The 26,913-nt window shown below is 34.9% G+C and overlaps 1 protein-coding gene across 3 annotated transcripts in view; it reads left to right on the plus strand.

Annotated features, from left to right (window-relative positions):
• Positions 1–26,913, plus strand: part of VRK2 (VRK serine/threonine kinase 2) — a gene marked incomplete at its 3' end in the record, with an annotated part of 96,931 nt that overhangs the window by 25,842 nt on the left and 44,176 nt on the right. For all 3 annotated transcript variants that reach the window (XM_082851380.1, XM_082851382.1, XM_082851381.1), the window contains exons 3-7: positions 14,773–14,822; positions 15,498–15,567; positions 17,177–17,264; positions 18,848–18,953; positions 20,154–20,246. In XM_082851380.1, coding sequence (XP_082707506.1) covers positions 14,773–14,822; positions 15,498–15,567; positions 17,177–17,264; positions 18,848–18,953; positions 20,154–20,246 — 407 coding nt within the window. The remainder of the gene's footprint in view (positions 1–14,772; positions 14,823–15,497; positions 15,568–17,176; positions 17,265–18,847; positions 18,954–20,153; positions 20,247–26,913) is intronic.

Below are 26,913 nucleotides of genomic sequence, written 5' to 3' on the forward strand. Positions count from 1 at the left end.
GGTCTTACACTCAAGTCTTTAAATCCATTCTGAGTTGATTTTTGTGTACAGTATAACATAAGGGTCCAGTTTAATTCTTTTGCATGTGGCTGTCTAGTGTTCCCAGCACTATTTATTGAAGAGCCTGTCCTTTCTACATTGTATATTCTTGACTCCTTTGTCAAAAATTAATTGACCATGAATTATTTCTGGACTCTGTATTCTGTACCATTGATTTACACTTCTGTTTTTATGCCAATACCATACTGTTTTGATTATTATAGCTTTGTAATACAGTTTGAAATCAGAGAGTGTGATGCCTCCAGCTTTGTTCTTCTTGCTCAGTATACTTTGCCTATTCAGGGTCTTTTGTGGTTCCATACAAATTTTAGGATTTTTAAGAAATTTCTGTGAAAGATGCCACTGGAATTTTGGTAGGTATTACATTGAATCTGTAGATTGCCCTGGGTAGTCTGAATGTTTTAACACTATTGATTCTTCTGATCCATGAGCACATAATATCTTCCCATTTATTGTGTCCTCTGCATTTCTTTCATCAATGTTTTCAGGTCTCTGGTGTACGGATCTTTCTCATCCTTGGTTAAATTTATTCCTAAGTAATGGGTTCTTTTTGATGATACTATAAGTGGGATTGTTTTCTGAATTTTTCTTTCTGATACCTCATCGTTAGTGTATGGAAACACAGTTGATTCTTGTATATTGATTTTGTATCCTGGAGTCTTAAGGATTTTCTCTATAGAATGTCATCTACAGAGATAATTTTACATTCTTTCTTCCCAGTTTGGATGTCTTTTATTTCTTTTTATTGCCTGATTTCTCTGGCTAGGACTTCCAGTACTATGTTGAATAAAAGTGGGGAGAGTGGGCATCCTTATCTTGTTCCTGATCTTAAAGGAAAAGCTTTCAGCTTTTCACTTTTGGGTGTGATGTTGGATGTGGGCTTCACATAATTAGCCTTTATTATGTTGAGGTATGTTCCTTCTGTACCCAGTATTTGAGTTTTTGATCATGACAGCATTTTGAATTTTGTCAAATGCTTTTTCTGCATCTATTGATATGATCATATGATTTTTATCCTTCATTTTGTTAATGTAGTTTATCACGTTAATTGATTTGCATATGTTTAACCATCTTTGCATCCCAAAATAAATCCCACTTGATTGTGGTATATGATCCTTTAATGTACTGTTGAATTCAGTTTGCTAATTATTTGTTGAGTATTTTTGCATGTATCTTCATCAGGGATATTGGTGTGTAATTTTCTTTTCTAGTAGTGTCTTTGTCTGACTTGATCTTTTCAATTGTCTTTCTAGTCTCTATTTATTTCCATTCTGATCTTTATTTCCTTTTTCTAATTTTGAGCTTCCTTTTTTCTTTATCTAGTTCCTTGATATGTAAAGTTAGAATATATATTGGGATTTTCTTTTTTCTTAGTGTAGATGTTTATTGTTATAAAATTCCTTCTTAAAACTGTTTTTGCTGTAACCCGTAAGTAGTGATATGTTGTGTTTCCATTTTCATTTGTCTCAAGTTATTTCTTGATTTTAAAAAATTTCTTCTTTGAGGGCTTCCCTGGTGGCACAGTGGTTGAGAGTCCACCTGTCGGTGCAGGGGACATGGGTTCGTGCCCCAGTCCAGGAAGATCCCACATGCTGCGGAGCGGCTGGGCCCGTGAGCCGTGGCTGCTGAGCCTGTGTGTCCAGAGCCTGTGCTCCGCAACAGGAGAGGCCACAGCAGAGAGAGGCCCGCGTACCGCAAAAAAAAAAAAAAAAAAATTTCTTCTTTGAGCCATTGGTTGTTCAGGAGTGTATTGTTCAATCTCCACATACTTATGCATTTTCCAGGTTTTCTCTTGTAATCGATATCTAGTTTTGTACCATTTTGGTCAGAAAAGATACTTGATATGATTTCAGTTTCTTAAATTTGTTAGGACTTGCTTTGTCACCTAGCATGATCTATCCTAAAAAACATTCCATGTGTGCTTGAGAAGAATGTATTCTGCTGCTTTTGATGGACTGTTCTGTATATATCTGTTAGGTCCCTCTTATGTAACATGTAGTTTACATCCTTTATTTCCTCACTGATTTGCTAATCTGGATGATCTGTCCATTGTTGAAAGCAGTGTATTGAAGCCCTGTACTATTATTCTATTGCAGACTATTTCCCCCTTCAGATCTATTAATATTTGTTTTATATATTTAGGTGCACCTATCTTGAGTACATAGATATTTACAATTGTCATATCCTCTTGATGAACGGATCCCTTTATCATTATATAAGGATCCTCATTGTCTTTTATTTATCTTTTAAAATTAATTTTTATTGGAGTAGAGTTGCTTTACAATGTTGCATTAGTTTCTGCTGAACAGCAAAATGAATCAGCTATACGTATACATATATCCCCTCTTTTTTGGATTTCCTTCACATTTAGGTCACCACAGAGCATTGAGTAGAGTTCCCTGTGCTATACAGTAGGTTCTCATTAGTTATCTATTTTACACATAGTATCAATAGTGTATATATGTCAATCCCAGTCTCCCAGTTCCTTCCACACCCTCCCTTTCCCCCTTGGTATCGATACATTTGTTCTCCATATGTCTGTGTCTCTATTTATGCTTTGCAAATAAGATCATCTATACCGTTTTTCTAGATTCCAAATATATGCATTAATATACGATATTTTTCTTTTTCTGACTTACTTCACTCTGTGTGATAATCTCTAGGTCCATCCACCTCATTACAAATAACTCAATTTCGTTCCTTTTTATGGCTGAATAATATTCCATTGTATATATGTGCCACATCTTCTTTATTCATTTATCTGTCGATGGACACTTAGGTTGCTTCCATGTCCTGTTTATTGTAAATAGTGCTACAGTGAACATTGGGGTGCATGTGTCTTTGAATTTTGGTTTTCTTAGGGTATATGCCCAGTAGTGGGATTGCTGGGTCATGTCTCCTGTTACAGTTTTTGGTTTAAAGTATATTTTGTCTGAGATAAGTGTAGCTTCCCCTACTTTCTTTTGGTTTCCATTTACATAGGACATCTTTTTCCATTCCTTCACTTTCAATCTTGTGTGTCTTTGAAGCAGAAACCAACCTCTTTTAGATGTCATATAGTTGGGTCTTATTCTTTTTATCCATTTAACCACCCTGTCTTTTGGCAAATTTAGTTTATTTACATTTAAAGTAATTGTTGATAGGTGTGAACATACTGTTGCCATTTTGGTAATTGTTTTCTGGTTGATTTGTAGTTCCTTTGTTCCTTTCTTTTTCTCTTGCTCTCCTCCTTTATGATTTGATGATTTTTTCATAATGATGTGCATTGATTTCTTTATCACTTGTTTATCTAAAGTTTTTGTTTGGGGAATTACCGTAAAACTTGCATGAAGCATCTTATGCTTGTAACAGGCTGTTTTAAGCTGATAACTTAACTTTGAGTAACAAAAAACTCTACATTTTTATGCTCCCCCTCCACACATTTTATGTTTTTGTTGTCAAAATTTACATGTTTTTGTCCCATGTATTCATTAACAAATTATAATATAGTTTTTTCTAATACTTTTGTTTTTTAATCTTTATACTAGAGTTGTAAATGGTTTATCCACTACAATATTAGCATATTCTGAATTTAACTGTATTTGCCAGCTAGTTTTATACTTTTATATATTTTCATTTTAATAATTGGCATCCTTTTGTTTCAGCTTAAGGACTCCCTTGCTTAGCTAGTTTCTGAATCTCTTTCAGAGGGAGTTGCTGGGTTTGTGGCTGTATATTCGGTGGAGGGAAGTGCAGGAGCCTACTATGTAGGCTTTGGGTACTCCTCAGTTTTCTTAAAATGAAAATTTTAATGATATAAATTTCTTTCTAGATGCTACTTTCATTCATTAAATTATTCATCAAAATTTTAAAGAATGCCCACCAGGCCTTATAATAGGTGCTTGGGATACATCTAAATAAAACAAACTATTCTGTCTTTGTGCGGCTTACATTCTATCAGAGAAAAACAAGCAGTAAATTTGCACTTTAACTACATCCTAACTAGATTCAATATAATATTTTCAATATTATATAGTCCTGTGTATTTTCTAATTTTCATTGTGATTTCTTCTTTGGCCTAGGGACCAGGGATTATGGTCACAGAATGTAGCCTTAATAATCCTTGTTCTTTGATATTTGATGAAACCTGCTTTCTCGGTAAAAATAGGGGCAGTTAAAACAATGTTTTATGTTGGGCTAAAAAGAAAATATATTCTTCTGTTGTTCTTTATGTGGCCTTTAGATAAGCACTGTTAATTCTATTGTTTTAATTTGTTTTTGCTTATATATTATGGAATTGTATTAAAATCTTCCATGATCTTTTTCACTCTGTCAGTTTTTTTCCTTGGAATTCTGCTTGTTTTGGACATATATTATGAAGGCACATTATCAGATGCTTTCAAGTTCATAATTTTTGTCTTTCTGTTGAATCCTTCCTTTTATGATTAGGGTGGACTATATGTCTAATAATTCTTCTTTCCTGAGACTTACATACTTTTGAAAATATATATTCCAGCTTTCTTTCAGCTAATTTTGGCTAATTAGTTTATTTTTTATCTTTTTATTTTGTTTCTCTGCACCACTAGGTTTTAGTATACATTTTTTTTAAACAACCTTACAGTTTCTGTCCTTAGAGGGTGAGCTTAGTCTATTCAAATTTATTGTGATTACTTGCATCTTTTTTCAAATCAAAGATGTTATTGATTATAGCATGCATCATTATTTTGTATATGTAAAGTATCCATTACATGCTTAAAAATTCATAATTATCCTCCTCTTGAATTGTTTGTTTTTTTGTGTTTATGTAAGACCTGCTTTATATGTAATACCTAATACTGCTCATTAAACTATGACACGATACCTTTAAAATAATCTTACATATGGAACACAGTTGTTGCAGTCTGTGTAAGTCTTTGGTTGCCAGTGTCAGAAATTCAAATGAATTTAAGCAAAAGGGGGATTTATTAACTCTTGTAAGTGAGAAGTACAGGGCTTTTCTGGCTTTAGGTATGGGTAGCTCTAGGGCTTATGCAATGTCACTAGGACTCTTTCTCCCTGCCTTAACCCTACTTTCCTCAGTTCTGGATTTTATTATCAGGCTTTATTTTCCATTTACCGAAGGAAAGTGATCACTGCTATTTCTAGGATTTTGGTGTCCTTAAAGCTTATGGTCTATCTTGTGTTATGCAGCATTTTAATGTCAAATGCTAGGGAAGACTTTTATACCTAGTTGGGGCACTTTGCTTTTTCTGAACTGGTTATGGTGGCCTGTGGGCTTGTACATTCCAAAGTGCTACGCTTGGTCATGTGCTCAACTCTGGAATGTAAGGGAGGATACACTGTGATAGGCACCCCTACTAGGTCTACATGGATAGTGGGAGGTTTGGTTCCTCAAAGGAACAACCAGATGAGGTTACCAATGAATAGAAAAGAGATGCTAGAAAGGCAAATATCATATAAATGTACAATGCATTCCTTATCAGGTCATCAGACTTCTCATCAGAAATTTAAATGAGGATGTGAGACTACTATACTTTCAACACTATCATTGTCTATGATTGATCTTTCTTCTCAACTTCTAATAGATCAGTCAGCTATAACCTACCAGACTAGATCCCTTTCCCTCCATGGTCAAGTCCTATCAGCTTCACTTTCTGAAATTTCTGGAATCTGCTCATTCTTTTAATCTGCCATTGATACTCTAATCCAATCTATAGTTCTCTCTTTAATCTATCAATATTAAATCCTTACTAATCTATCTATATCTACTCTGGTTCCCTTTCAGTCTTTTCTCCACATTGCAGTGTAGTGATCTGTTCAAGATGTAAATCTCATTATGTGTTTCCTGTTCCTCAACTATACCTCAAACTTTTATTTATTTATTCATTTTTTTCCTTTTTTTTTTTTTTTTTGAGGTACACGGGCCTCTCACCGCCGTGGCCTCTCCTGCTGCAGAGCACAGGCTCTGGACGCGCAGGCTCAGCGGCCATGGCTCACGGACCCAGCCGCTCCATGGCACGTGGGATCCTCCCAGACCGGGTCACGAACCCGTGTCCCCCTGCATCGGCAGGTGGACTCCCAACCACTGCGCCACCAGGGAAGCCCTACCTCAAACTTTTAAAATCTTTCATGGAGAGAAATTCTTAGATAGATTTGCATCTGGCCCTTCATCACCTCTTCAGCTATTTTTGCACAAGCATTCCCTTTTGTATAATTAAATTGTACATTCTCATCATACTGTCCACCTCTCCTTTTAACACTTGTGATAGTTACAGTTTTACATCCCATATGAGTATTTGATGAATGTCTGAATTCTCCACTAGACTATGAAAGCAGATACCTTGTCTTTGTCTGTTTTCTGTCATTATTTAATTTCACTACCTAGAATGTGAAGAATTCTATTTATTTATAGTAGGAAATAAATATTTAATTAATTAACTGATCGATTGCTGTAAAGAGACCTCCATGGTCACTAGGACAATTTATTTGTTCAAAATCCAGCTCCAAGAGCTTTCTGGTCAATTGATTTTGGATTTAGGCCCTCTAATATAATCTGACTTGGAAGTTTATAGAGAATATTGTGTAGCTATCAAATGACAAGTGTGGGAATGTTTCAAGTATCTGTCAACACATTCGTGTAAAATCATATGAAAAGAAGATTCAGACTATAAAGCGGTAAAGATACACTGATTGAAATCAGCAAGGAGTAGAACATTGGACTGGTTGGATATCTTTTTTCCCCACTTGCAACATAATAAGTTACTTATCTAATTGAAACCCTCATTTTCCTTTTGTGCTTTTCTGTTTCTTACATTTTGTTGGGTTTAAAGATGTATTTGCTGTTTTGGATACTTGCTTTGAGAAAAGAAGCAGGGAGTTTCTACTGCCGTCTACCTCAGGAAGCAAAGACCATTGCCTAGAGTCAATATTGTACTGAGTAGACCAGGGTTAGGGCAGGACTATTTCTCTCCAGCCTTGGGTACCATAATGGTAAAAATAGTTTGCCATGGGGTGGGAGGACAGGCTCTTCTCATCCTTTCTTCTATACTAGGACTGGACCCCTTCTTCTTTTTATACTTTCTTTAGTTTTTTTCTTCCTAGGTATGGATAATCTACTCCCCCTGCGGTTCCCTTGGGACTGCTGCGTGGGTGAAAATGAAATGACTATATGAATAAAGAGGAAAAGAAAAATTTAATTAATATAAATAAGTTAGTTTCTTTTTTACTGTAAAGAGGTCTGGGTTCACAGTTTATATCTAATACCAACCAAAATTGAAGTATCAGTAATTTCTTTGACTAATAGCATTGCTAACATCAAAGTTTTTGGAGATTGCTTAAGAAAATTGTGCATGAGTTGGCTTAGCTGTGAAGTAGAATTTATATAGTTTAGTAAATTTATAACATACTTTTTACATCTATTAAGTGAATTTGTAGAGAAAAGACAAGTTGATAGCGTTAGGAGCAAAGGAAAAATGTTAGTAGTAGTAGTGAGAGGACATAGCATTTTGGTAAATATACTGAAAATATACCTGAAGAATTTGATCATAATCTAACTGACAGTTTTCAATACTAGTTTGACCTTTTTTCCCTTCACTTTCCTTTTTTTAAAAAAAATTTTTTTTATTGGAGTGTAGTTGCCTTACAATGTTGTGTTAGTTTCTGCTGTACAGTGAAGTGAATCAACTATATGTATACATATATCCCCTCTTTTTTGGATTTCCTTCCCATTTTGGTTACCACAGAGCACTGAGTAGAATTGCCTGTGCTATATAGCAGGTTCTCATTAGTTATCTGTTTTATACCCAGTAGTGTATATATGTCAATTACAGTCTTCCAGTTCATCCCACCTCCCCCTTTCCCCCTTGGTGACCATACATTTATTCTCTTACTCTGTCTCTCTATTTCTGCTTTGCAAATAGGTTCATCTGTACCATTTTTCTAGATTCCACACATACGCATTAATATATATTTGTTTTTCTCTTTCTGACTTACTTCACTCTGTATGACAGTCTCTAGGTCCATCCACGTCTCTACAAATGGCCCAGTTTTGTTCCTTTTTATCGCTGATAGTCCACTGTTTATATCTTCTGTATCCATTCATCTGTCGATGGGCATTTAGGATGCTTCCATGTCCTGGCTATTGTAAATAGTGCTGCAGTGAACATTGGAGTGCATGTGTCTTTTTAAATTATGGTTTTCTCTGAGTATATGCCCAGACGTGGGATTGCTGGGTCATCTGGTAGTTCTGTCTTTAGTTTTTTAAGGAACCTCCATACTGTTCTCCATAGTGGCTGTGTCTATTTACATTCCCACCAACAGTGCAAGAGAGTTCCCTTTTCTCCAGACCCTTTCCAGCATTTATTGTTTGTAGATTTTTTTATGATGGCCATTCTTGTGAGGTGATACCTCATTGTAGTTTTGATTTGTATTTCTCTAATAATTAGTGATGTTGAGCATCTTTTCATGTGTTTGTTGGCCATCTGTATGTTTTCTTTGGAGAAATGTCTATTTAGGTCTTTCACCCATTTTTTGATTGGGTTTTTTGTTTTTTTGATATTGAACTGCATGAGCTGTTTGTATATTTTGGAGATTAATCCCTTCTCAATTGCTTCATTTGCAAATATTTTCTCCCACTGTGAGGGTTGTCTTTTCGTCTTGTTTATGGTTTCCTTTGCTGTGCAAAAGCTTTTAAGTTTCATTAGGTCGCATTTGTTTATTTTTGTTTTTATTTTCATTGCTCTAGGAGGTGGGTCAAAAAAGATCTTGTTGTGATTTGTCATAGAGTGTTCTTATGTTTACCTCTAAGAGTTTTATAGTGTCCATTCTTTCATTTAGGTCTCTAATCCATTTTGAGTTTATTTTTGTGTATTGTGTTGATTTCATTCTTTTACAGGTAGCTGTCCAGTTTTCCCAGCATCACTTATTGAAGAGACTGTCTTTTCTCCATTGTATATCCTTGTCTCCTTTGTCATAGATTAGTTGAACATAGGTGCATGGGTTTATCTTCAGGCTTTCTATTCTGTTCCATTGATCTGTATTTCTTTCTTTGTGCCAGTACCATACTGTCTTGATTACTGTAGCTTTGTAGTATAGTCTGAAGTCAGGGAGTCTGATTCCTCCAGTTCCATTTTTCTTTCTCAAGATTGCTTTGGCTATTTGGGGTCTTCTGTGTTTCCATACAAGTTGTACAATTTTTTTGTTTTAATTCTGTGAAAAAATGCCATTGGTAATTTGATAGGGATTGCATTGAATCTGTAGATTGCCTTGGGTAGTATAGTCATTTTCACAATATTGATTCTTCCAATCCAAGAACATGGTATATCTCTCCATTTGTTTATGTCATCTTTGATTTCTTTCATCAGTGTCTTACAGTTTTCTGAGTACAGGTCTTTTACCACCTTATGTAGGTTTATTCATGGTATTTTATTCTTTTTGTTGCTGTGGTAAATGGGAGTGTTTCCTTAATTTCTCTTTCTGATCTTCCATTGTTAGTGTACAGGAAGGAATGCAAGAGATTTTTGTGTATTAATTTTGTATTCTGCAAATTTACCACCAAATTAATTGATTAGCTTTAGTAGTTTTCTGGTGGCATCTTTAGGATTTTCTATGTATAGTATCATGTCATCTGCAAACAGTGACAGTTTTACTTCTTCTTTTCCAATTTGTATTCCTTTTATTTCTTTTTCTTCTCTGATTGCCATGGCTAGGACTTCCAAAACTATGTTGAATAATAGTGGTGAGAGTGGACATCCTTGTCTTGTTCCTGATCTTAGAGGAAATGCTTTCAGTTTTTCACCATTGAGAATGATGTTTGCTGTGGGTTTGTTGTATATGGCCTTTATTATGTTGAGGTAGGTTCCCTCTCTGCCCACTTTCTGGAGAGTTTTTATCATAAATGGGTGTTGACTTTTGTTGAAAGCTTTTTCTGCATCTATTGAGATGATCATATAGTTTTCTTTAATTCGTTAATATGGTGTATCACGTTGATTAATTTGTGTATATTGAAGAATCCTTGCATCTCTGGGATAAATCCCACTTGATCATGGTGTGTGATCCTTTTAATGTGTTGTTGGATTCTGTTTGCTAGTATTTTGGTGAGGATTTTTGTGTCCATGTTCATCAGTGATATTGGTCTGTAATTTTACTTTTTTGTGATATCTTTGTCTGGTTTTGGTATCAGGGTGATGGTGGCCTTGTTAAATGAGCATGGGAGTGTTCCTTCCTCTGCAATTTTTTGGAAGAGTTTGAGAAGGATGGGTGTTAGCTCTTCTCTAAATGTTTGATAGAATTCACTTGTGAAGCCATCTGGTGCTGGACTTCTGTTTGTTGGAAGATTTTTTATTGCAGTTTCAATTTCATTACTTGTGATTGGTCTGCTTATATTTTCTATTTCTTCCTGGTTCAGTCTTATAAGTTTGTACCTTTCTAAGAATTTGTCCATTTCTTCCAGGTTGTCCATTTTATTGGCATAGAGTTGCTTGTAGTAGTCTCTTAGGATGCTTTGTATTTCTGCGGTGTCAGTTGTAATTTCTCCTTTTTCATTTCTAACTCCCTTTTTTACTTGATGAGTCTCGCTAAAGGTTTACCAATTTTGTTTATCTTCTCAAAGAAACAGCTTTTATTTTCATTGATTTATACTATTGTTTTCTTCATTTCTATTTCATTTATTTCTCCTCTGATCTTTATGATTTCTTTCCTCTACTAACTTTGGGTTTTGTTTGTTCTTCTTTCTCTAGTTGCTTAGGTATAAGGTTAGGTTGTTTATTTGAGATTTTTCTTGTTTCTTGAGGTAGGAATGTATTGTTATAAACTTCCCTCTTAGAACTGCTTTTGCTGCATCCCATAGGTTTTGGGTTGTCGTGTTTTCATTGCCCTTTATTTCTATGTATTTTTTGGTTTCCTCTTCGATGTCTTCAGTGATCTTTTGGTTATTTAGCAGTGTATTGTCTAGCCTCCATGTGGTTGTGTTTTTTCCAGTTTTTTTTTTCCTGTAATTGATTTCTAATCTCATAGCGTTGTAGCATTGTGGTTGGAAAAGATGCTCCATATGATTTAAATTTTCTTAAGTTTACTGAGGCTTGATTTGTGACCCAAGAAGTGATCTGTCCTGGAGAGTGTTCCATGTGTGCTTGAGAAGAAAGTGTATTCTGCTGCTTTCGGGTGGAATGTCCTATAAATATCAATTATGTCTATCTGATCTATTGTGTCAATTAAAGCTGTGTTTCCTTATTAGTTTTCTGTCTGGATGATCTGTCCATTGGTGTAAATGGGGTGTTAAAGTTCCCCACTATTAATGTGTTACTGTCGATTTCCCCTTTTATGGCTGTTAGCATTTTCCCGTGTATTGAGGATCCCCTATGTTGGGTGCATAAATATTTACAATTATTATAGCTTCTTCTTGGATTGATCCCTGGATCATTGTGTAGTGTCCTTCCTTGTCTCTTGTAACAGTCTTTATTTTAAAGTCTAATTCATCTGATATGAATATTGCTGCTCTAGCTTTCTTTTGATTTCTTTTTGCGTGGAATATCTTTTTCCATCCCCTCACTTTCAGTCTGTATGTGTCCCTAGGTCTGAAGTGGGTCTCTTGTAGACAGCATATAGATGGGTCTTGTTTTTGTATCCATTCAGCCAGCCTGTGTCTTTTGGTTGGAGCATTTAATCCATTTACATTTAAGGTAGTCATTGATATGTATGTTCCTATTACCATTTTCTTAATTGTTTTGCATTTGTTTTTGTAGGTCTTTTTCTTCTCTTGTGTTTCCTGCCTGGAGAAGTTCCTTTAGCATTTGCTGTAAAGCTAGTTTGGTGGTGCTGAATTCTCCTAGCTTTTGCTTAACTGTAAAGCTTTTGATTTCTCCATCAGCCTGAATGAGATCCTTGCTGGGTAGAGTAATCTTGGTTGTAGGTGTTTCCCTTTTAGCACTTTAAATATATCCTGCCCCTCCCTCCTGGCCTCCAGAGTTTCTGCTGATAAATCAACTGATAACCTTATGGGGATTCCCTTGTATGTTCTTTGTTGCTTTTCCCTTGCTGCTTTTAATATTTTTTCTTTGAATTTAATTTTTGTTAGTTTGATTAATAGGTATCGTGGCATGTTTCTCCTTGGGTTCATCCTGTATGGAACTCTCTGTGCTTCCTGACTTGGGTGGCTATTTCCTTTCGCATATTAGGGAAGTTTTCGAGGATAATCTCTTCAAATAGTTTCTCAGACCCTTTCTCTTTCTCTTCTTCTTCTGGGACACCTATAATTTGAATGTTGGTGTGTTTAATGTTGTCTGCAAGGTCTCTTAGACAGTCCTCATTTCTTTTCATTCTTTTATCTTTATTCTGCTCCTTAGCAAATATTTCCATCATTCTATCATCCAGCTCACTTATCTGTTCTTCTGCCTCAGTTATTCTGCTATTGGTTCCTTCTAGTGTAGTTTTCACTTCAGTTATTGTGTTGTTCATCTCTGTTTGTTCTTTAGTTCTTCTAGGTCCTTGTTAAACATTTCTTGTATTTTCTCGATCCGTGCCTCTATTCTATTTCCCAGATTTTGGATCATCTTTACTATCATTACTCTGAATTCTTTTTTAGGGAGCTTGCCTATTTCCTCTTCATTTATTTTGTCTTATAGGTTTTTACCTTGCTCCTTCATCTGTAACATATTTTTTTGTCATCTCATTTTTTTTGATGAGTATGGTTGTGTTCCTGTCTTGCTGGTTGTTTGGCCTGAGATGTCCAGCACTGGAGTTTGCAGGCAGTTGGGTGGTGCCAGGTCTTGGTGCCGAGATGAGGAACTCTGGGAGAGCTCACACTGATTAATATTCCCTGGGGCCTGAAGTTCTCTGTTAGTCCAGCAGCTTGAACTTGGCGCTCCCATCACAGGAGCTCAGGCCCGACCCCTGGCCTGGTCATACAGGGGCACCTCCCATCCCCTTAGGTGTCAGTGGTCCCCCACTAGCGCCCAATAGTTGCTCTGTGAGAATTGCTCTGATGCATACTTGTGTACTTGTGAGGAGATGCGAACTGCACGTTCTTCTACTCCGTCATCTTGACTCCGTTTCCCCTGGGTCATCCTGGAGAAGACGGATTGAAGCCAGGAGAAAGCTAGAGCATGGGAGACCTGTCAGAGGCTTGTTCAATGAAATCGGGTAAAGGATGGCAACATTCTGTACCCAGGCTTTACCCATGGTGGGGCAGTGGGCACCTTGGGCAGCCAAGGTGCGCTTCCACCTCTCACTGTTGATTATCCTTCCTGTAAGCACCTGGACATTTCTGCAAAATCGGCGCCTCAAACCAGCCAGATAGCTTCCATCAGCTCTTTCAAAGCTGGAGGAGGAACAGGTTGTGCAGGCTTTGGGTTCAGCTTGGCTAGTCTATCCCAAAAGGAATAGCATGTGTTTTGGGGAACACAAAGGGATGCTTTTCTCTTTCATAGTTATGACACAGTGGTTATAAGGGACTTCATGTGTCTTCTACAACAGCAAAGAGAGGAACACACTATTTTCTTTCATTTCCAATATGCTAATTAGTACAAACTGCTCTCAAAGGTATCTGCATGCCAAACCCAGAGATTCTATCTGCATATTCCACTGAAGATTAAGTAGCCTGTTACAGATCTTTATTTCTTTGATGGTTGTTGAGCTGCACCCCACTGCCCTACAAGGCCTCTACTTGCCTAGCTTCAAGACTGGAGATAGAGCTCGGAGTTAGTGACAGAGACATTAGTGTTTAATGGATGGGGGAGGATACATGTCTGAATCAAGGTCCTGGAGCAACACCCCACGGTTTGTGGTGGACAGTGGACAGGACGTTGTGGCTGACTTTGCTGGGGGGATGGAGGGAATCCTTTCAGTTTCCTTTAAACATCATCCTGACAAACACTTAACACAGTGCCTTGCCTATTCTAGCTTCTTGATAAATAAATATTGGTTAGTTGAATGAATAAAGGAATAAATGAATGAAGAGTAAATAGTTGAATGACAACATTCTAGACCTTCACAATATGAATAAATATACATGTCAACTTCTCTTATCAAGATTTGAATACAAAGTAATCTTTTAATAATTTAGATAATGTAGATGAGATGATTGATTTGATTTAAGAATTTGAACAGTGGAATTTTCTTAAGTTGGATTACTGTATCTAAAATGCAAATGGTAAGTAATAAAATGAAGTAAGATAAATTGAAATGAGCTTATGTTATGAGATACCTACTCTTTAATTTAGGAATAGTTGATTGCTAGGCTCAGGAGATGATTTTTTAAAGACTTTATTCTCTTTCTAACTTGATTTATTTTAGAATTTTGCCAAGTAGAAGTTGTTTTGAACTTTCTACTTAAAATGAATCAGTGTTCACTTCTGAATTATCATAGATTTTAATTTAGCAAAATTCAATCAATGGATTATAGTATATATCATTTATTGGGTTTAATGCTATATATCTAGAAAATAGGTTCCCCTACATTTGGATCTATGTGATTGATATAATCTGTTGGTTCCGTGTTTGAATATTTGAGTATGGTTTATGGTAAAGAGTGTGGGCTGTGGTGTCACACTTGAGTTTCAATCCCCAATCTGCTGCTACTTAGTGAACAAATTATTCAACTTGTTAAACCTTAGAAGCATCTTGTATAAAATGGAGGTGATACCTACCATAAGAGGTTCTTAGTCCAGTGTCTGGGATATAGTAGGCATTCAGTAATTGGGAACAACTATTGTTTTCTCATTCTCTTTTGTTCTGCAGCTTTCCCCGTAAATAACCCAGATAAAGATGCAAGACATGTAATAAAAGTGGTAAGTATTGCTCTTAAATTTGTGTTTCACATATATTTGACATTTTTATTTTCTGCTTTATTCATTTCATTTTTGTAAAAATGTTTCTCACCTTTAGTTTTCATAATTTTAATTAACAATACATCTAATGTACATTTTCACATTATTAAAATGTAAAGACTGGAGAATTTTGTTCTTCTGCATTGACATTTATCATCCTTGTATCTTATCTAGCTCTCTATCTTCTGCCTTTCTTTTCCTCTCTGCTCTAGATGATAAAGTCCTTAAAGGCAGGAATGAGGTTTTATTTTTGTTTGTATCCCCTGTGGCTAGTACTATGAACAAAATATTGTAGACACTCAGTAAAGATTCATGTATGAATGAACCACCAGGGTAGTTTGCAGTGTATCCACCCTGTTATACATGTTAGTACACATTGAGTGTCTGTGTACGTGTACAGTTCTTAGTGTTTTTAGTAAGTTCTTTCCATAAGAAGACTACTTTCTCATGTCTAAGACTGTGTAGAGATAGCATTACAAAATGTTAAAAATGAGGTTCTTTGTTTATTTAGTGCTTTTCTGAGATTTTTGTGATTCAAGTACTATATTACATATGTATACTCATTTTCACAGTTGAAATACCAATTCCATCTTTAAAATTTTTTCTAATAAAGTTAACTGTTCTTTTCTTTTATAGGAATATCAAGAAAATGGCCCATTATTTTCAGAACTTAAATTTTATCAAAGAGCGGCCAAAAGAGACTGTAGTAAGTAAAATTAGCAAAGTAAGCTACTTCCATATATATGTTTGCTAAAGTGACTGTTAATATTTTTGTCTTTTTCTGGCCTTATGGAAAATTCTTTTCAATTAGGAATTTTTATTGTAAAATGATAGTTAACTGTTATATAAAAACAAGACAGATGGTATACAAATCTTGATATTATATACATAATTGGTTATATATGTCAAGTAAAAGTTATTTCTTTTACTTTACATAAAATGCTGGATTGTTGACCTAAGCTACCAAGAGTTCTCTAGGTATAAAAGATAGTAAAATGAAATTGCTTCTTTCACAAAAAACCATTTGGATAAAAAGGATATAAGGAAAAGACAATAAAATGGGCAGTAGATTATAAAGAAAAGGAATGACCATAGAATAGATTCGGGCATAGTATATGGAAATGGTTAAACATTAAGATGATTTAGAAAATAAGTTAAAAATGTTAAATATTTGTATGTTGAGTAATTAATTGGAGCTGGATATCAGATGTAAGAACTACCAGTTAGAGGATTGGAATATGAAATAAATATGAGCAGAGCTAAGAAGAAAAAAAGCATGTTATAAATACTGTATGATATAGATGGACTAGTAAAGCTTAAAGGAAATTGATATGAGTATAATTAAGGTCCTTTACATTATGTTTAGGAAAGAGAATGATGAGTCTAACCTCAATAATTAACTTTGTTTTCTTTAACAGAACCTTCTGAGCATTAAGACTATAGTCGTTACTAACTGCTTAAACTATGTCAGAGTGACAAACAGAATCCATTAGACTTCATTGCTTATCAGTAGAGCTGTCTTAAACATTGAGCATATATGGTAGAAAAATGAAAAATTAAATAAGCTGCCTGATTAAGTGGATTTGACTTTTTTAAACAAAATTTAATCAAAACAGTTTCAGTACAACAGTTTCAGAGTAAGATGATTTTTCTGCCCAACTTTTATTTATTTATTTTGACTACTGTGGCTTTAGACTTTTAGTAATATGGAAGAAAAAGCTGTCTTTCTACTGATCCTTTGGTGGTTAACATATTTTATATTTAAAAATGTAACAAACATGAAAGAGAATTAATTTTTTTAATGAATAGAAACATTTGTGTAAATGATATCAATGCATTTTATGACTATGCTATTTTTGTTTCTGTTTTTTATTGCATATTTTATTTTTTATATTAAAAAAAGTTTTTTGGAGTATAGTGGATTTACAATGTTGTGTTAGTTTCTGCTATACAGCAAAGTGAATCATATATACATATATATATTATATATGTATATATATATATACTCTTTTTTAGATTCTTTTCCCATATAGGTCATTACATAGTATTGAGTAGAGTGACTATGAATATTTTTGTTTTGATTATAACTGATTTGAAATTTTAAAATGTTAGAAATCCGTGTATGTTTTTATGTTAATTATAGTGATAAATAGAATTTGCAACTATTAGCTAGATATATTTGATTTTTAAAAAATGTTTTTAGGAAGGTCTAATTTCTATTTAAGTTAGCTAAATAAGTTTAAGCATCTACGCAAAAGTAAGAAATACCTTTCTAAAAAAGTATACCTTTTTTCCTGTGAAATTTGTCTTTGCAGTCAAAAAATGGATAGAACTCAAACAGCTTGATTATTTAGGAATTCCTCAGTTTTATGGATCTGGTATTGCTGAATTCAAGGGAAAAAGGTAAAATGGAATTATTATAATCAAATATTGTCCTGTAACTGTTTCTCATGTGGTCTGTTATTTGTTGCTATATAACTAATGACCTAAAATGTGGTGGCTTATAATGACAAACTAATATTATCTTAGTTTCTGTGGGTCAGTTATCTGTGTATAAATGGCTTCCCTAGATGGTTCTTGCTCAGACCTTCTCATGAGGATATAGTCAGATGTCTTTTGGGCTGTAGTCTTCTCAAGGCTCGACTGGGGCAAGTTCTGCTTTCAAAATCACTCATGTGGCTATTGGCAGGCCTAAGAGGATCAGCTTTTAAATTCTCTCACGTGATTGTTGGCAGGCCTCACTTCCTCACCATGCAGGTCTCTCCAGAGGGTGCCTGAGTGTCATAAAGGCATGGCAGCTGGCTTGCAGTAATTGAAAGAGAGAAGGAGAAAGAGCACACACAAGAGCATGCATCCAAAACGAAAGTCACAGTCCTTTTATAACCTAACTGTAGACGTGACAGCCCATCATTTCTATTGTATTCTCTTTGCTAGAAGCAAGTCATTAAGTCTACCCCATAGTCAAGAGAGGAGATCTAATTAAGCTCCATCTCTTGAGAGGCACAACCAAAAATTTGTAGAAATGTTTTTAAACTCACCAAACATGGCTAGTCATCACATATAAATAATTAATAGTAGTGATTTTTAAAACATGTCATTTGTTAGGTACCCATTTTGTTCTTTCAGTAGCCTTTTAAGATAGGTGATAAAATTGCTTTTCGTAGGTGAGAAGATAGGCTCAGAGGTCAGTGCTTTGCCTAAATGGTCTTTAAATGCTATAAATTTTTTTAAAAAATGAACAAACAGTAATCTTGAAACAAAGTAAAGGGCTACCTATAGGGGAGTGAATTGCTGAGTAAACATGGTACATCTACAGCCCATTAAAGGAATCAATTAAAGCTCTACCAGTTGATTTGGAAGGATTTCAATGAGATATTATTGAAAAAAGTATGATGCAGAAAAGTTCATATAATTAGATTGCATTTTTGTCAAAAAAATACAAAAATTCCTATGTGTATTTGTGTGTGTGTATACATAGATAGATATAGAATTGGGGCAGATATGAAGGGAAGAAAAGGGGCAGGGAGAGGTCCCACACAGAAAAGAAAAAGAAGACATACATTTAGGAAACACATGTTTATAAATGTATAGAGAAAGTAAATATGATTTTATAAGGTCAAGAAACAAATATAAATAAAATCTTCTGTATGGAAAAATAATTGCTCAAGGCCATATGGCAAGAAGGTGATGGAGTCAAAATGAATTAAGTTCAAGACTAATTTAGAAAGACTTCTCTTTTCATGTTCTAAGACAGTGTGAGTGGTTCGGCACAGAATGCTCTTCTACTCAAAAACTAACTGCAAAGTAAATACTTAGTATGTTTCTGCAAAAGAATGGCAATATAACGTACATTCGTTCTCTAATGGTTCAGATTGCATCATTCTTTATTGTTAAGTTGGGGGTATTTTTCCATTGTTTCAAATTCATAAATAGACAGTTTCAGCATTGCTATTTTAACATCTCCTTTTGACTTCTCCTTCTTATAGTTACAGATTTATGGTAATGGAAAGACTGGGAATAGATTTGCAGAAGATCTCAGACCAGAATGGTACTTTTAAAAAGTCAACTGTCCTGCAGCTAGGTATCCGAATGGTAAGAAAGAATGACTTATTTCCCATGCTCCATTTTCAGATCATTTACTTGTTACAATATACAAATTGTTGCCCTTTGTGGAATTATCAGAGAATGAAGGATTATTGCCCTAGAAATGTCAGTTATTGAGCATAGATACTATTTTGGTGAAATTAATAACAGTGGGCTCTGTAAGTGACAGAATGTGCTGTGTTTGGCACTACAAACTCAATTAGGCTTGGTTCTACAGGCTGATTTTTTTTTTTCTCACAGCTTTGTTTTACATATCAGAGCAAGCTTGCATTTCTATAAGAATAACCTCTCTTTTGTCAGTTATATTTATAACAATGCAAAGTATGGCAAAATATATTATTTTCCATACTACACATGTGGTGGTAAGGGGGTGCTATAACATTTTTATTATGAGTTTGGGATGGTGGCAGTAATTAGTGTGGCAATGAATAATATATACTTTGCCAAATAAAAAGCAATGAAATCTTAATAGCACCCATGCACACATTTTGTTTATACCACGTATTCGTCTTATCTTGTTTGTGTTTGGTTTGCCTAAGCTCCATTTTATTTTTTCCACTTTAGATAGAATGCAACTACTCATGCCAGGTTGGGATATGGCAAACAGAACTCATTAATTTTCCCATCCATCCTGTAGCCAGCCAACAAATGTTTATTGAGCACTAGGCGTAGGTAACATGCAAGTCTCAAGGGTTTCAGAGATGAAGCATAGGTGTTTTCTGTTACGCTACAGAGGGAGAATGCCTTTCTCTGTGATCCTGGATGTGGGCTTTTGTTCTGGGAGCCCCAAAAACTTATTTATAATTATTGCTTGGGCGAGGGATTGTTGAGTGGGCGTCATGATTATTTCACTTCAGATCTCTGATTTTATCATAATTTTCCTCTTTGCACAGTGTGATTTGGGCACGGTGCTGTCAGGAGCATAGGCATTGTTGAGTCTTGGCTTCCTCTCCATCAGAGGTGCATTTAAAACACTTGATATTTGAGGATCCTTTTATTCACCTTTTTCCCAGGATGAGTGACCAGCACATGTGATAATTTTAGAATAGATAAATGCATAATTGTGAAATACATCATTTTGTCATTGTTAATGTGAAAAAAATACGTGTTATTCTCTATTCACAATGTTCAGGTTGATCTGGAGTTCTAAATAGACATCAGTATAACCTTATATATTTCTTTTCACAGTTGGATGTACTGGAATATATACATGAAAATGAATATGTTCATGCTGATATAAAAGCAGCGAATCTACTTTTGGGTTACAGAAATCCACATCAGGTAAATACAGTATTATGCTTTTGCCTTCAGTAAGGATCTTCAAAGTGCCGTACTGAGACCTTCAATAAACAAACTCCTAACAGGCAAAAGTTTGCACGTGAGGACTTAACATGATGAGTGTTGTAATTTATCCTATCTTGCTTATCTAATTTAATGCACTAACCTGATAAATGATTAGGATGAAAAAGCTGAGACTGTGGGCGGGGGGTAAATAATTTATTAATGGACATATAGTGGCTGAGCAGGGATTTGAACTTCTGAGCAAATATAAGCAAAAACCATCAAAATGCAATGAGAGAAGGGATGGATTTATGCAGAGAAAAAAAAAAGGCTGTCACCTTAGTTCTTCTTCCACGTATAAACAATTAAGTTTTAAACAGAGCAGCATTGCCGATACAACTTTTTGTGATGATGGAACTATCCTGTATGTTACTGTCCGGTATGGGAGCCATTAGCCACACGTGGCTGTTAAGCACTGGCAATGTGGGTAGTACGATACCAAATGCTGGTGAAGATGTGGAGCAACAGGAACTCTCATTCATTGCTGGTGCTATGGCCACTGTGGAAGACAGTTTGACAGTTTCTTACAAAACTGAACATACTCTAACATATGATCTGGCAGTTAAATTCCTTGGTATTTACCCAAAGGAGTGGAAAACTTATATCCACAGAAGTACCTACACACAGATGTTTATAGCAGATTTATTCATAGTTGCCAAAACTTGAATAAAGATGTCCTTTAATAGTTAAATAAACTGTGGTTCATCTGCACAATGCAATAGTACTCTACATTAAAAAGAAATGAGCACAGGCTTCCCTGGTGGCGCAGTGGTTGAGAGTCTGCCTGCCGATGCTGGGTACACGGGTTCGTGCCCTGGTCTGGGAATATCCCACATGCCGCGGAGCGGCTGGGCCCGTGAGCCATGGCCGCTGGGTCTGCGCGTCCGGAGCCTGTGCTCCGCGACGGGAGAGGCCGCAACAGTGAGAGGCCCACATACCGCAAAAGAAAAAAAAAAAAAAAGCCATAGAATATTTTAACACCACAAGTGGACCCTAACGTAAACTGTAGACTTTTGGTGATAATGACGTATCGGTGTAGGTTCATCCGTTGTAACAGATGTAATACCGTGGTGTGGGATGTTGATAGTGTACGAGGCTATATTTGGGAGGAGGGGAGAGTGGTGTATGAGAACTTACTGTACCTTCCACTCAGTTTTACCTAAATTGCTCTACATTTAGTAAAATTGAATTTGAAACTGCTCTAAAAAATAGTCTTAAATAATGAGACTAGTGTGACCGAAGAACTGAATTTGAAATTTAACTTGATTCTAATTAACAATTTTTTTCATCTTGATTTCTTCCCCAGCTTTATTGAGGTTTAGTTGACAAAAATTGCATATGTTTAGGTTGTACAACATGATTTATTTAAGGTATACAAAGTGATGATTTATTATACTATATATTGTGAAGTGATTAATCAAGTTAACACATTGATCACATAGTTACCTTCTGTTTTGTGGTGAGAACACTTAAGACCTACTCTTAGCAAATTTGAAGTTTACAGCATTATTAACTATAGTCACCATGTTGGGCATTAGATCCCCAGAACTTACTCATCTTCTAACTAAAAGTTTGTACCCTTTGACCAGCATCTCCCCATTTCTTCCACACCCCAACCCCTGGTACCACTGTTCTATACTCTGATTTATAAGTTTCACTTTTGTATATGCCACATATAACTGAGATCATACAGCATTTGTCTTTCAGTGTGTCTTGGTTTATTTCACTCAGCATAATATCCTCTAGCATAATGTCCTCTAGGTTCACCCATGTTGTTGCAAGTGGCATATTTCTTTCTTTTTTATGACTGAATAATACTCCATGGCATATATATACCACATTTTCTTTATCCATTTATCCATCAGCAGACACTAAGGTCATTTATGTATCTTGGCTGTTTTTAATAATGCTGCAGTAACATGGGAATACAGATATCTCTTCAAGATAATGATTTCTTTTCCTTTAGATATATACCCAGAAGTGGATTGCTGGATCATATGGTAGTTCAATTTTTAATGTTGTTTTTTTTTTTGAGGAACCTCCATACAGGTTTCCATAATGACTGTACCAATTTACATTCCCACCAACAGCGTACAAGGGCTCCCTTTTCTCCCATACCCTCAACAACACTTGTTATCTCTGATAGCCATTCTAACAGGCATGAGGTGTTGTCTCATTGTGGTTTTAATTTTTCATTTCCTTGATGATTAATAATGTTGAGCACTTTTTCATATACTAGTTGGCCATTTGTATGTCTTCTTTGGAAAAGTGTCTCTTTAGGTTCTTTGCCCATTTTTGAATTGGGTTATTTTGTCTTGCGAGTGAGTTATATGAGTTCTTATGTATTTTAGATATTAACCCCTTATCAGATATGTAGTCTGCAAGTATTTTCTCCTGTCCCATAGGTTGCCTTTTCATTCTGTTGATGGTTTCCTTGGTTGTGCAGAATCATTTTAGTTTGATGTAGTCCTACTTGTTTATTTTTGTTACCTATGCTTTTGGTTTCAATTGCAAAAAATCATTGCCAAGGCCGGTTCTCAAGGATTAGAAGAATTAACATTATTAAAATGTCTGTACTACCCAAAGCAATCAATGGATTCAATGGAATTCCTACCAAAATTCCAATGGCATTTTTCACAGAAATAAAAAACCAATCCTAAAATGTGTATGGAACCACAAAAGACCCTGAATAGCCAAAGCAATCTTGAGAAAGAACAAAGCTGGAGGCATTACACATCCTGAATCAAACTATATTACAATGCTATAGTAATCAAAGCAGTATGCTATTGGCATAAAAACAGACATAGCCCAATGGAACAGAATAGAGAGCCATGCATATACGATCAACTAATTTTTGACAGGGGTGCCAAGAACATTCGATGGGGCAAAGGTAGTTCATCAATAAATGGTGGTGGGAAAATGGGGTATACGCATGCAAAAGAATGAAATTGGACTCTTATACCATACACAAAAATAAACTCAAAATGGATTAAAGACTTAAACGTAAGACCTGAAACCATACAACTAGAAGAAACCTAGGAAAAAAGCTTAATTTTGGGCTTCCCCGGTGGCGCAGTGGTTGAGAATCTGCCTGCCAATGCAGGGGACACGGGTTCGAGCCCTGGTCTGGGAGGATCCCACATGCCGCGGAGCAACTAGGCCCATGAGCCACAACTACTGAGCCTGCGCATCTGGAGCCTGTGCTCCGCAACAAGAGAGGCTGCGATAGTGAGAGGCCCACGCACCGTGATGAAGAGTGGCCCCCGCTTGCCACAACTAGAGAAAGCCCTCACACAGAAACGAAGACCCAACACAGCAAAAATAAATAAATTAATTAATAAACTCCTACCCCCAATATCTTCTTTTAAAAAAAAAAACTTAATTGGTTTACATTTACAAAACCACATGTGGCTAGTAACCACTGTATCAACAGAGATTTAAAGAGTTAAAAAATTGAGTCTATAAATAATTAGAAAACATTTAGCTGAATATTTAACTGAGCTGTACATGAGGAAAGAAATTTCTAAATAAAAATACCCCCAAAATCGTAGAAAATATTGTGAAATTTCAAATTTTAAGATATCTGTATATTAAAAAAATTGAAAAATGAAAGGCAAGTGAAAATCTGGGAAGGATATTTATGACAAATATTTTAGGATATATAGCAAGCTTTAAGAAAATTAATAAGAAAAACACCAAGTAATTTCTTAAAATAATGATTTAAAAGAATGAGCAGAAAAGAAATACGACTACCTGAGAAATAAATGAAAAAAAGTTCACCATCACTAAAAACTAAGAGATATGCAGATCAAAACAGTGAGGCAACATTTTCGAAGAACTTATCAAATAGGAAAAGTCTAAAATAATAATCTGATGATATTGAGGCTGATGAGGGTGCAGACACTTGCAGAATGCCAGTGGGAATGTAAATTAAATGGGAGTAGTAGAAGAAATTAAGTTAATGGAAGGGCAATTTGGAAATATATATTAAAAGCCTTTAAAAGTCTGCATACTTTTTTAAGATTAGGTTTATTGAAGTATAATTTACAAACAGTAAAATTCATCCTTTTAAATGTATAGTGTGATGTGTTTTGACACATGTATATCATATAACCACTACTATAATCAAGACAGCATTTCTATCATCCTCAGAAATTCTGTCAGTCAGTCCCCTTTTCTCACCCTGAGGAAATGATTTCTGCCCCTATTTTTTTTTTTTTTCATTTTTAGGGATGTCATATAAATGGAATTACAGCTTTTTACTCTTTGTGTCTGGCTTCCTTTACTTAGCATAATATTTCTGAGATTTATCTATGCTGTAGTTCAGTAGTAGTTCATTCCTCTTTAATGATAGGTAGTAGTCCATTGGAAACTACTGCAGTTTCTTTATCTGTTTACTTCTGGATAGATATTTGTGTTGTTTCCAGTTTTTGACCATTATGAATGAAGATGTATAAACATTCATGTACAGGTTTTTGTATAGGTATATATTTTAACTTCTTCCGGGTAAATAGCTAGGAGTGGAATTTCCAGATTGTGTGGAAGTGTATGTTTAACTTTAAAGAAACAGCCACACTGTTTTCCAGAGTGATTGTACCATTATACCTTCCCACCAGCAACTTGGAAAATTCCAGTTTTCTCATATCTTGCCACCACTTGGTTTCATTAGTTTTAAACATTTAAGCCATTATAGTAAATGTGTGGTTATATCCAGCAGTAGGTTTTTTAAAAGTTATTGTTTTATTTATCCCACATGAAGTGGGAGCATAAATCCAGGCATTGTATTCCCTCATTGCTGTAAGTAAAAAGGACCAGTTTTTAAAATTTATTTATTTATTTATTGTGAATTGTCTGCTCATGTCTTTTGCCCATTTTTCTAACATTTTTTTGTTTTTATTCCTTGATTTTGAAGAGTTCTTTAGATATGAATTATATTAGCCATTAATCTATTATATATTTTGCAGATATTTCCTCCCAATTTGACTTTTCTTCTTTGATTATACTTGTGTTGTTTTATTGTCATGTAGAAGATAAATTTTTAATGTGGTCAGATTTATCAATCTTTCATTTACTATGGATATTGAGTCGTGGTTAGTAACCTTGTTCTGCAGACAGGTGTATATGAATTTTATTATATGATTTCATTCTTTACATTTAAATCTCTTTTTCACTTAGAGATTATTCTTTTACATGACAGGAGGTATCAACCAAATTTTATCTTTTCCTAAATGATTTTCCAAGTTTTCAACAATATTTATTAAAAATAAAAAACTTTGCTTCAGTGATATTATTGCCATCTTTATTATATACTAAATTTCCGTACATACTTGAATTTATTCATGTACTTTCCATTGAATCCTTCTGGTCTGACTGTCTATTTATGCTTCATTGCCATACTAGTGCATTAATTTCTGAGGCTTTGTAGTGTATTTTAATATCTGGTAGGACTGGTAGTGCCTCGTAGATTTTCTTTTTCAGTGAAATTCTAGCTATTCATATTTTTCTATATTTTGTTGTGTAGCATTTTCACTGGAATTTTGTTAAATTAATTTAGGGAAAACCTGACATCTTTATGATTATAGATATTCTATTCAACAACAGGGAATGTTTTTGAATTTAACCAGTTTTTACTTTTGTATCTTCTGAGGTATTTTAAAGCTTTCCTCATATTAGTTTTGCACATTTCTTGTTACACTTATTCCTAAATATTAAACCATTTTTGTTTGTACTGTCAGTGCAGTTTTAGTCTACCATTTTATCTTCTAAGTGATTATTGTTTGTGTATATGAAAGTTATTGATTTTTATGCATTCATTTTATATCCTGTTAATTTATTGAATTTGGGGTAGTTTTAGTAATGATTCTCCAGGGTTTCCTTAGGAAACTGTATATCATATACAAGGAGATAATAGTTTTCCTTCTTTTCCACTTCTTATATTTCCGATTTGTTTTCCCTAATATGCATCCAGCATATAGTAAATTGTAGTGAAGTTCGTGACCATCCTTTCCTATTCTTGATCTTATTGGAAATGCCTAAAGTAGTACCCCACTAAATGTGATTGATACTGGCTTTAGGACTAAGGCACATCTGTGTATATGTGAATATGTGTATGTGAGTGTGTGTGTGTCTTTATAGTTATATTGAGGAAATAATCACCAGTTCCTCTGTTCTTGAATGGATGTTTTGTTTGTATGGAATGGGTATTGAATTTTGTCCAGTGATTGTTTAGCATGTATGGAAATTATCACGTTTTTCTCAGGTCAGTTAATATGGTATAATATATTGCTGTGCTTCTAATATTGAACCAACTGTACTTTCCAGGAATAAATCTCACTTTGTTATGGTATATTATTTACTTAATATGGCACTGAAGTGTGTTCAGTAATATTTTACGTAGTATTTTCTTATTGGTATTTATAAGTGATATTGGCCTGTAATTATCTGTTTTTGTACTATTTTTTTTAATCAGATTCAGGTATCAACATTCAACTTGCTTCATAAAAAGAATTTGAGGTTTACCTTCATTTTCTGTGTTCCAGAACTATTTCTACTATATTGGCACCATTTTTTTTTTTTAATGTGAAATTCTCTGGTTCTGCTGAGGACA

Source organism: Leucopleurus acutus (genome assembly GCF_964270905.1).
Source record: "Leucopleurus acutus genome assembly, chromosome: 12".
In the NCBI taxonomy this organism is placed as follows: Eukaryota; Metazoa; Chordata; class Mammalia; order Artiodactyla; family Delphinidae; genus Leucopleurus; species Leucopleurus acutus.